This window comes from Lampris incognitus, chromosome 6, assembly GCF_029633865.1.
Source record: "Lampris incognitus isolate fLamInc1 chromosome 6, fLamInc1.hap2, whole genome shotgun sequence".
Lineage (NCBI taxonomy): Eukaryota > Metazoa > Chordata > Actinopteri > Lampriformes > Lampridae > Lampris > Lampris incognitus.
The window spans coordinates 14,998,827-15,011,166 of NC_079216.1; the positions used below are offsets into that span (position 1 = coordinate 14,998,827).

The following is a 12,340-nucleotide window of genomic DNA, read 5'->3' on the forward strand; positions in this document are numbered from 1 at the left end:
TTAAATATGCCCAATCTTTTACTGATGATTATTCTGGTACAATGATGGTGTACTTGCTGAAGTCAAAATGTGACACTGTACAAGCTACAGAACGGTTTCTGGCTGATATAGCACCTTACGGTGAAATTAAATGTATTCGGTCAGACAACGGTACTGAATTTACCAGTAAGGAATTCAGAGGGTTAATGACCAAAAATAAGATCAGGCACGAACATCCGTGCCGTACTCCCCTCACCAGAACTGCACAGCGGAGCGAGGGTGGAGAACCCTAGGTGATATGAGCAGATGCCTACTTCTTGAAAGTGGTTTGCCAAATTACTTATGGAATTATGCTATGCAGACGGCAGCATACATAAGAAACAGGTGTTACAATAGGAGAACTAAGAAAACGCCATATGAAATGTTCACAGGAAAAGTACCAAATGTATCAAAGCCACAAAAGTTTGGATCTGTGTGTTTTCCATATAAACAGGAAAAGGGAAAATTTGAGTCCCGATGTGAACAGGGAATTTTCATCGGCTACGACAAAAATAGTCCAGCCTATGGTCTATTAACCTGAAATGGAAAAGGTCCAAAAACACAGACTAGTGAAATTCTCAAACAAAGCAGATAGAAAGAAGGGAACTCAGACATCAGAGTCACACACAGGAGTTGACTACAGTGTGCTGGTACCAGTAGGGGTACCAGAGGTTACAACTGGTGACCGCGATGTCAATGATGAAAATGTTGTAAATGAAAATGTAACTGATATGAATTGTGGTGGTACTGAATCATTACCTGAACAGACTGTTGATGAAACTGTTAACAAAAGGTACCCACCTAGAGACAGGAGGAAACCTGCTCATTTCCAGGAATTCGAAATGGAGGACTCTGAGGAAAGTTTGAACATTTGCATTGACTCTTGTTACAGAGCGGTATGCGATACCCCTCAGTCCTACCAAGATGCCATTGCGTCCACAAAATCCAACAATGGAAAAACGCAATGAGGAAGGAAATGAAATCACTTGAGGCAAATGAAGCATACAGCCTCACAGCATTGCCCCCAGGTAAAAGTGCAGTGGGGGGAAAATGGGTTTTTGCTTTGAAACGGGACATTGATGGTTCTGAAAAATACAAAGCGAGGTACGTAGCTAAAGGCTACAGTCAAAAACAAGGGACTGATTATGATGAAACATTCTCACCAACTGCTGATATGTCCAGTGTAAGGGTCATTATGCAGAAGGCTGCACAAGAAAGTTTAATTTTGCACCAAATGGATGTAAAAACAGCGTATTTACACGCGCCGATTGATTGTGAATTGTATATAGAGCAGCCGGAAGGGTTTGTGAAAAAGTCAACCTCAGGTGAAATATTTGTATGCAAACTTAACAAGTCACTTTATGGTCTTAAGCAATCTGGTAGAAACTGGAATGCACTATAACATGCTTGTCTATGTGGCAATGGTTTTAAACAAAATCCCGCAGATCACTGTGTGTATTCAAAAGTGAGCCAAAATGAAATGGTGATCTTACTGATCTGGGTTGATGACCTCATTATAGCAGCTAGCAATGAGGCCATATTGCAAAATGTAAAGAAAATGCTCACAGAGAGGGTTGAAATGAAGGATCTGGGTAAATTAAAGCATTTCTTAGGCATAGAGTTCACCCAGACAGAGGGGCAAGTCAAAATGTCTCAAACGAGATATGCCAACAAAATTTTGGAGAGGTTTGGAATGCAGGAGTGTAGAGTCAGAGAAACTCCTTGCGAACCAAAACTTGAATTTTCAGAAAATTCTGAAAAGATGCAAAATCCAAAAGAATACAGAGAAGCAGTGGGTAGTTTGCTTTACTTATCCACGTGCACCAGGCCTGACCTGAGCTATGTTGTCAGTAACCTATCTAGAGATTCGCAGAACCTACTGAAGAACATCGGAAAACTGTAAGACATGTTTTCAGATATCTTAAAGGTACAACCAATCAGGAACTGACCTTTAAAAGGGGTGACAAAAATAGTCTAAGACTAAGAGTGTTCACTGATGCTGACTGGGCATCAGATGCCTCCGACAGATGCAGCACTACAGGGTTTTGTGTCAGTCTAAGTGAGGGAAGTGGTTTAATTTCATGGAAAACCAGAAAACAACAAACAGTAGCTCTGTCCACTTGCGAAGCGGAATATATGTCTCTAGCAGCTGCAATGCAGGAGTGCCTTCATTTGGAGCAGTTACTAGAGAACCTGGACAACTACAAATATGGTCAGATCAAAATCTGCGAAGATAATCAGGGCACTATAGCAATCGCTAAAAACCCAGCACATCGACAAAGGTGTAAACATGTCGATATTAAATACCACTTCGTTAGCGAAATTATGAACAGTGGTAGAGTGATTTTGGAGTACTGCCCCACAGAGCTGATGGTGGCAGATCTGACGACTTAACCAGCAACCAAGCTGAAACTGAGAAAGTTTAGTAAGGACATATTTGGCACTTAGAGTGCGGTTAGTGCACAGAGCACGGTGTTTTTGTTTACATTATTAAGGTAAAGAAGGGACTGTGGTGACCCACATCTATATATCGAGAGACATTCACCTAAGAGGACGGTGTACCTTTAAGGGAAGAGGCGAGGGGTCAAATAATGCACTTCCGCTTCCGGTTCACAGTCAGTTCAGTGTCGTTGTCGAATGTATGACATGCTAAGTTGGAGCTAGTAAACTACCTCGACTACGTCTACTCTCACGTCTCCTGTCTCGTTGTTTTCTAACTCCACATTGGTGACCCCGACGTGATCGAACTACTAATACGAGTATGTCTGACAACGACGACGCCGGTGCTAACAACATGGCTATTGCTAACGCTAGCATTTACACCGCTACTGTGAAGCTACCCGACTTTTGGCAGCATAATCCACGGCCGTGGTTTCAACATGTGGAAGCCCAGTTCCAGCTGAGAGGGATAACGCAGGATGCAACGCAGTACTTCCACGTAGTGGCGGCGTTAGACGCATCGACAACGGCGCGAGCAATGACACTGTTGGAAGCTCCGCCAGCTGCTGGCAAGTACGATGCTATAAAGACATTCCTCCTGAAGCTATTTGAACTGTCGGAGCTGGAGAAGGCAGACCGTTTACTGTCCCCGAATGGCCTCGGCGACGGCAAACCGTCTGGGTTAATGGAAAAAATGCTGTCTGTGCTGGGATCGGCTGATCCGGCCTTTCTTTTCACACACATTTTTCTGAGGCAGCTCCCTGCACCTGTACGCACAGCACTGGCCAGTTCTCCTCTCGCCGCCTCCAAGGACTACCGTTCTCTGGCTGCTGAAGCAGACAAGGTTTTCCTGGCCAACCGGCAACAGTTTGTGCATGCCCTGCTACCCCACCAGACCGCCCCACCACCACCTGTGTACGACTATATGGACACCGCGGCTGCGGTGACAGCCCGCCGCCAACCTGACGACGGGCTCCTATTATTACCATGCCAGGTTTGGGGCAAAAGCAAAACAGTGTCGCAAACCCTGCAGTTACAGGGTTCAGGGAAACGCCAAGGCCGGCGCTCGTTAACGGCTATGGGCGCTGGCCGTGACTGCAAGCTGTTGTTCATCAGAGACTCCTTGTCGGGCCGACGGCTGCTGGTTGACTCTGGCGCTTAACGCAGCATACTACCAGCACAAGCTGTGGACACGATGACCGACAGTCACGGCCCCCAGATGGACGCCGCCAACGGCACGTCCATTCGGACGTACGGTATCAGACATGTGGACGTGTGTTTTGGCGGCCGACGTTTCGGCTGGGACTTTGTGATGGCTGCTGTATCCACCCCGCTCCTAGGTGCGGATTTCCTCTGTGCTTTCAACCTGCTGGTGGATGTTAGAAACTGTCGCGTGATTGATGCCATCTCTTTTGCGTCATACCCCTGCACGCTTGGGGGGGCTGGAACGCTGTGCCTCGCTAACACACTCTCCACCGGGGATCCATACCAACGCCTGCTCGCAAATTTCCCCGAGCTCACCACACCCACCTTCTCCTCGGCGGTGACCAAGCACGGCGTGGAACATCATATCACCACAGTGGGCCCCCCAGTTTACGCCCGGGCCCGACGCCTCGACTCGGCCAAGCTCGCAATAGCCAGGGAGGAGTTTTCGACTATGGAGCGCCTCGGCATTGTCCGCCGTTCTGACAGCCCGTGGGCTTCCCCTCTTCACATGGTTACTAAGGCCAATGGGGGTTGGCGCCCGTGCGGGGACTACCGTCGCCTAAACAATGCCACGACCCCCGACCGGTACCCCATACCGCACATACAAGATTTCTCTACCCACCTGGCGGGCGCTGCCATCTATTCCAAAATCGACTTAGTGCGGGGGTATCGCCAAGTGCCGGTCCACCCACTGGATGTCCCAAAAACGGCTGTCATCACACCCTTTGGGCTCTTTGAGTTTTTACGTATGCCTTTCGGCCTTAAAGGGGCGGCGCAGACGTTTCAGCGCCTTATGGATTCTGTGCTCCGCGACATGCCATTTTTGTTTGTGTACTTAGACGACATCCTCGTGGCCAGCGCGTCGGCGGAGGAACACATGACACACAGACAGCTGTTCGATAGGCTCAGCGAACACGGCCTCATCATCAACCCAGCTAAGTGTCAGTTCGGGGAGTCGTCCATCACCTTCCTCGGGCACCACATCACTCCACAGGGGGCCGTTCCCCTCCCTGCCAGGGTTGAGGCTGTCACCATGTTCCCCCGCCCCCGCACTGTACAGTCGCTGCAGGAATTCCTGGGCGTGGTGAACTTTTATAACCGTTTCCTGCCTCGTGCCGCCCACATCATGCGTCCCCTGTATGAGGCCCTGCGGGGTAAGAAGTCTAAGGACGAGCTGGACTGGTCTTCGGGGATGGACGAGGCTTTTGTGGCCGCCAAGACCGCGCTGGCCAACGCTGCGCTGCTAGCTCACCCGTCGCCTGCCGCCCCCATAGCCCTTACAACGGATGCCTCCGACTACGCCGTGGGGGCCGTGTGTGAGCAGTGGGTGGGTGGGGGGGCTGGCAGCCGTTGGCGTTCTTCAGTAAACAACTCCGTGAGAGCGAGCGCAAATACAGCACCTTTGATAGGGAACTACTGGGTCTCTTCCTCGCAACCAGACACTTTAGGTTCCTATTGGAGGGCCGACAGTTCACCGCTTTCGTGGACCACAAACCGCTGAAGTTCTGTATGGCCAAAATCTCAGAACCTTGGTCTGGGCGTCAGCAGCGCCATCTCGCGGCGGTTTCCGAGTTTACCACGGACATACAACACGTGTCGGGCAAGGATAACTTCGTCGCCGACTGCCTTTCACGGGCGGTTGTTAACGCCGTTCACTTGGGACTCGACTACGCCGCTATGGCAGCGGACCAAGCCAAGGACGCGACCGTTCAAGACTACCGGTCGACCCCTACGGCGCTACGGCTGGAGGACGTGACGTCCGACGCGGCCAACACCACCCTCCTCTGTGACATCTCCACCGGTCAACCGCGCCCCCTGGTGCCTACTTCCTGGCGGCGCCGAGTTTTCGACACCGTCCACAGCCTTTCCCACCCGGGAGTGAAGGCCTCGACCAAGCTGGTGAGCGTCAAGTTCGTTTGGCCTGGGCTCCGTAAGGATGTTAGAGCCTGGGCCGGCTCGTGTGTGGCGTGCCAACGCGCCAAGGTGCCCCGCCATACCAAGGCCCCTTTGGCGCCGTTTGTGGTTCCAGAGAGGCGGTTTGACCACGTCAATGTTGACCTGGTGGGTCCCCTGCCCCCCTCCCGTGGTTATACGTTCCTCCTCACTATTGTGGACAGGGCCACCAGGTGGCCACAGGCTATTCCCTTGTCCTCCACGACGGCAGCAGAGGTAGCACAGGCGTTCATCGGCTGCTGGGTGGCCCGTTTCGGCACGCCTGGTGACATCACGAGCGACCGGGGCTCCCAGTTTACCTCGGAGCTCTGGACGGCGGTCGCTGAGCACCTGGGGGTGAAGATCCACTGCACTACGGCGTACAACCCGCAGAGCAACGGACTTTGTGAGCGGTTCCATCGGGACATGAAAGCCGCTCTGCGGGCAAGCCTCACTGGCTGCGACTGGATGGACCCCCCCCCCTGGGTCATGCTCGGCCTGCGTTCGGCCCCGAAGGAAGACCTCCAGACCTCCTCCGCTGAGCTGGTGTATGGCCAGCCCCTGCGGGTTCCAGGGGAGTTTCTTCCGGATGCTACGGCTCCCTGGTCGGCCGCCTCTCACCTCAGTGCGTCCCGGAGCGCTGCCGGTGCCTTCGCTCCCGTTCCGATGTCTCAACACTGTCTCCCCCGGTCCTACGTCCCCAAGGATCTGCCATCAGCGAGGTACGTCTTCATTAGGCACGACAGCCATCGGTCCCCGCTGCAGCCCCCATACGACGGGCCCTTCCGCGTCCTGGAGGCGGGGGATAAGAACTTTGTGGTGGACATGGGGGGCAGGCCGGAGCGGGTCGCTATAGACCGTCTCAAGCCCGCTCACTTGGACATTGGGGAGCCAATGCAATTGGCCCTACCCCCGCGGCGGGGGCACCCTCCTAGGTCGGCCCCGGCACCTGCCTCTGTTCCTGCTTCGGCCCCGCCTATGGCCCGGGTTTCGGCCCCATCTGTTTCCCCTCCTGTGAAGCGCAGCCGTTATGGCCGCAGGGTCCGCCACCCCGACTCGTCACCTGTTTTCCCTGTGACTTTGCACTATGTCATTGACTGTTCTGTTGTAGAGTCTATTTTTATGTTCATGACTTGCACTTTTGCTGTTTTGCATTGTTTTGTGTAGGTGAATTCTGGGGGGGGCCTGTGTGGTGACCCACATCTATATATTGAGAGACATTCACCTAAGAGGACGGTGTACCTTTAAGGGAAGAGGCGAGGGGTCAAATAATGCACTTCCGCTTCCGGTTCACAGTCAGTTCAGTGTCGTTGTCGAATGTATGACATGCTGAGTTGGAGCTAGTAAACTACCTCGACTACGTCTACTCTCACGTCTCCTGTCTCGTTGTTTTCTAACTCCACAGGACCTTATTTTTGTTGTTTATTTCCAGGTGAACCCCAGTAAGCCAAATTCGAGTGGGGGTGTTAGCATGTATAAAAACTGTGTACTCTGTGGTGTGAATTTCCCTTATGGGTGGTTTGTATATTGTACTGTTTGTACCTTATGGGCCACTGTAGGTTCAGCAGTGACGTAATCACGCAGTCTGGCGTGTGCACTTGTACAGTGTGTGCATGAGATTAAATGAAGCGCGGCGGTCACATCTAATGTGAGCTCTGTATAAAAGTGAATGCAAATGCGTTGTGAAGAAAGAATATAAATTCACCATCGTTGTTGAAAACAAGTCTGTTTATTTGTAAGTACGCAAAGTATAATCCGCTGAAGAAAAACACCTCAACAACTTGAAATCTTTAAAACTTCTGCAAGGAATAAAAGCACAAAAGCTAAGATATTTAAAAAAAAAATCCCCGCCAAATTAGATAACTAAGATAACAATGAATTTACCCATGACTGATAGTTTATATATTTTATTTCTTTATCCTATTTTGTCTTTTTTGTTCATTTTTTTTTAAATCATACCATTCAGAACTTATCATTTAAAGCAGGGGGGTCAGGAACCTTTTTGACTGGGAGAGCCATAAAAGCCAAATATTTCTAAATATATTTCATTGAGAGCCATATAGTATTTTTAACGTATAATACATTAAATATGTCTCACTTTTAATGCGACTTCTGGTGCTGCATGGTTTTGCTGATGGCCTTATAGTCTGGTTCATACGTGGTGAGGTTGAGCTTCATGCAGGCGTTGAGGCTTTCATCAGTTAAACGTGAGCATAGGTTGGTCTTAATGTTCCTCATATGCGAGAATGACTGCTCACATGCATATGTAGAGCCAAACATGGTCAATGCGGCAATACTCACACGCTGCATTGTGTGGTACGTCACAGGAAGCTCGTTCCAAGTTTTAAGAATCAGCTGGTCTTCAGGTTGAAGATTTTTCATTTCTGTCCACTTGTGTTCCCTCGCCAGCTCTGCTCGCTGTCGCGCAAGACTTTCCAACTCTCCATTAAGTGACTTGAACTTACTCATCCACATGTCTGATGCCTTCAGGTCAGCAACTTCCAGCTCAAAGTCTCCGATAGAGACCCCGGGGATGCATGTCAGGTCGATTTTGTCCACTGCACACTCATGTGGATGAGTGATGAACTTGAAAAGACCAGTGCGCGCACGAAATTCTCCAAAACGTGCTTTGAATGACTGCAGGAGATTGGACGTAAAGCCAGCTAGGTGCTGGAGATCCAGATGTTGAGTGGAGTCACTTGCTAAGCATGCATCTCTAAATTGTTGCAGTCTTTCAAAGTGCAGAAGACGACCTGTTTCAATGTCCCTGAGAAAGACTTCCAGCTTGCTTTCAAATGCAAACACTGCTTGTTGAAGGGATGAGCTTGAATTTCCAATACCTTGAATTTTCACATTGAGCTGGTTCAGATGGCCAGTTATGTCCACGAGACAGTGAAACTGCAGGAGCCAGTCAGTGTTGTCTAGCTCAGGATGCTTGACGCCTTTCATTTCAAGAAAAGTCCGGATTTCACTCAGGCAAGCTGCAAAACGGCTGAGCACCTTCCCCCTTGACAACTGACGCACGTTGCTGTGTAAAAGCAGACCGGGATAATGATTCCCAACTTCTTCTAACAGAGCTTTAAACTGGCGATCATTTAAAGCTCGGGCAACAATAAAGTTGACCACTCGAATGACCAGCGACATCACCTCACCAAGCTCCTGGCCACACGTCTGAGCGCAAAGCGCCTCCTGGTGCAGGATGCAATGAAAACTTAGGATGGCTCTCTTTTCATGTTCACGGAGAAGTGCTACAAATCCTTTGTTCTTCCCCAACATACAGGGTGCACCATCAGTACAGACAGAAATAAGTTTATCCATCGGTAGTTTTTTTTCTTTAGCAAACTCCATGAAAGACATGAATAAATCCTCTCCTCTTGTTGTCCCTTTCATTGGCAAAACAGCCAAGCTTTCCTCACGCAGTGTGTCACCTGCAGCATACCTGGCAATGATACTGCACTGAGATAGATGGCTAACGTCTGTTGACTCATCTAACGCGAGGGAAAAGTATGTCCCGGCGTTTATGTCCTTAATTTGTGTTTCCTCGACTTGATTTGCCATCATGATGCTACGATCGTGCACAGTTCTTGCTGACAGGGGCATGTCTTTTATTCGTTTGATTATCTTGTCTTTATTTGGGAAGTCATCAAACAGTTCATTGGCCACATCAAGCATGAATGTTTTGGCATACTCGCCATCTGTGAATGACTTTCCATTCCTTACTATTGCCAAAGCCCCCGCAAAGCTAGCGGAATTCCCGTCACCTTGCTTGGTCCACACACGTAGTTGCTGCTGACTCGTCTGCACTCTCCGCTGTAGCTCCTCGCATGCCCTTTTCCTGCCGGCCCCCGCTGGAGATTTCCATGCAAATGAAGCATGGTGCGTATCGAAGTGCCGCTTTATATTTGACCGTTTCATCGATGCAATTTTATCATTGCATATTAGACATACCGCAGATCCTGCTCTCTCCACAAATGCAAATTCCTCTGTCCACGCAGCCTGGAATGCACGGTAATCATCGTCTTTTTTTCTTTTCGCCATCTTTTCCGTTACAAGGGTTGAAGCGGATAAACTAGTTGGCTATCTGATAAAATTGATTTCTTCACCTTTACAATGACCCGGACATGCTCGCGAGCCATTGGTTCCCGACCCGACCCACGGGTGACCCGTGACCCGTGAAATTTATCTTCAAAACTAATTTCTGTTTACTTTAAAATGACACAGTATTATTAAGAAATATCACAAGTATTTTAAAATCAGTTCCAAACTGATTTTTAAAAAAAAATTTCAACTCAAAATTGTCTGGGAGCCATATGCCGTCACCGGAAGAGCCATATATGGCTCGCGAGCCATAGGTTCCCGACCGCTGATTTAAAGCATCTTCTGTGTTTAGGTATATGAATCTTTTTATGACTGTTTGCTAAGTTGTAGTTCCCTTTGGCAATCTCTTTGTAATTTTCAAATACCTGTTAATTGTTGCCATATTTGTTCTTATACATTTTCAATTTAAAAAAAACAAACTTGATCCGCTTTCGGATCGCTGATTCCTTGGCTGTGATCATTTCTGTCGGACAGATTCTTCACCCACTTATTCACATTCATTGACCATTAGCTAGACTCGCAGTGTTTCTCAACCCAGTCCTCAAGGAACCCCTATCCTGCAGATTTTCATTGTAACCCTTAGCACTTAATTATGCAAGGTGTGCAACATCTGACAAAATTCATTGCTGATTGGCTGAATAACTACAAACAGGTACCTATTCAGGGTTGCAAAGAAAATATGCAGGATAGGGGTTCCTTGAGGACTGGGTTGAGAAACACTGAGCTAGAGTTACAACTCTAGTTAATGGTCACGCCCATATTTGCATATAAAACTGATCGGTGGTTTCGCTCGTTTGTGCCACTGTATTGTTTTTAAGGATTGGGATACCTGCAGTCAGTTTTGACTGAAGAGGTCACTTCGATCAATCAATTGATCAAGTTGCATTAGATGAGTGATGAAACGTTTCTCTCAGTAAACGTTGTATCCAAATGAACTGATTCAATCTTCTCTGATTTTCTTACCTGGATTATTGAGCATGCATACAGACATAGTATCTAGCTTTGCTCTAAAAGGACTTTGATACTGAGTCACTCTAGAGGTCGATATACGTAAGAAGGAGTAACGAGTCCTTTAGGATAAAGCGCCCCCGGCTGGTGATTTGACACACCTGTTCTGGATGCCTATGTAACCCTGACTTTCACAGTCGACGGAACCGTTTTCTTTTTAATCCTCGGCGACTCGCCAACCAGCATAGTTTTTGCCTCGCTAGTAAAACGTGCTGACTCCATAGACATCATGTCATCAAACATGACTGTTTTCAGTGTTGCAGGCTGGAGGAGTTTGAGAGAAAACCGTGTCAATCAAAAGTGTACGTCGTCACGAGCCTACAGATTGAGTCCATTTGTCCAATCAGAGGTCACCACAAACCATGGTGGCAAATCAGCTACAATGACAATGTTGTTTTATGGGATGCTACCAATTACAGCGAAGAGGCGGGCCCTCGACGCAGGGAGCGCGAAGAGTTAAGGAAAGATCCACGAAGATGGCGGAAATGGAAGCCGATAGTTGATATTGGAACGATAAGTTTGAGAAAACATATTGTTCATATTTTAAACATCCGGGATATTTTTCACACATGGTTTGTACGTATGGAGCAGCTTGTGTCCTGGCGTTAAGTGTGCAACCACTAAACGTAAACGCGTTGACTCAAAACCAAAGTTAGCCTTTTAGCTACGGTAGCTATGTTAGCTGTACGCGGCGTCTACAGCGGGACACGCACAACAAACAATCGGTTAAGTAAATTGGATAGCAAGACAAGTATGGATTTGACGAACGATACGGCGATTGGATACACTTGCCTCATATGTGGTTTCTCTCTGCATTGTACTCGTTGATGTGAATGGCTATGCTTCCATTTCTGAGGAGACGTTATGGCCTTACACAACTTGGTTTTTCTCATTGACGTGGATTGTGGCGACGGCGATGTCCGAGTTCCCCCCGTGAAACGAGGCGTATTGAGAATTCTGCTGCATTTTGGCTTCAGGCACGGGTGGGAGAAGGTGCGCTGGGGTTACAAATTCTTCCATTCGAAGAGTGTGCGACAGGCAAACCTCATATCCAGGGGCTCGGACTTCAAAGAGCTCCAGGACAAGACGTTTGAGGACTTCGAGCTGGAGTTCGAAGCCAAGTTGGACGTAAAAGAGAAATGGTGCCGCAGCCAGCAGAAGCAGCCCAACCCGGCGGTTTCGGTGCAAAACGCAGTAAAGGAAGCTCTTCTCGATTTCCAATGGGACAGGCCAGACATTACTTCTCCCACTAAAATGGCTCTGAGGCCCAGGAGGTCGAGCCGAGCCAACAAGACCGAAATTCCGCAGGAAGAGGATATTTTTGGCAATGGACAAAACGTGTTGTTTGTGATCTCCGAATGTCCCCGTTCCAGGACTAAACTGGAGGACTATACATCTCTTAGAGGTGGTGACACGCACGTAGACTTTTCCGAGCAGATCATATCCAAGGGGCTGCGCGAAATGTTGCTCCAAAGGCGAGTTGTCCTGCATTGGGTTGACAGTGGACCACATTTCCATGTGAGTAAAATGTCACAAGTCAGAAATGACAAAGCTCAGTTTCCGAGTGTTATTTAGAAGTTCTTCTCCATGGTGGACGTTTCAGGTGTAGATAACAAAAAGGGAGAAAATAGCAGTGGCG

At 48.6% G+C, this 12,340-nt stretch overlaps 1 protein-coding gene across 1 annotated transcript in view; it reads left to right on the forward strand.

Moving 5' to 3' along the window:
* Nucleotides 1-11,565: 11,565 nt before the first annotated feature.
* Nucleotides 11,566-12,340, forward strand: part of ticrr (TopBP1-interacting, checkpoint, and replication regulator) — a 43,929-nt gene continuing 43,154 nt past the window's right edge. Inside the window, exon 1 of the mRNA XM_056282338.1 lies at nucleotides 11,566-12,219. Within this exon, the coding sequence (XP_056138313.1) occupies nucleotides 11,566-12,219 (654 nt within the window). The remainder of the gene's footprint in view (nucleotides 12,220-12,340) is intronic.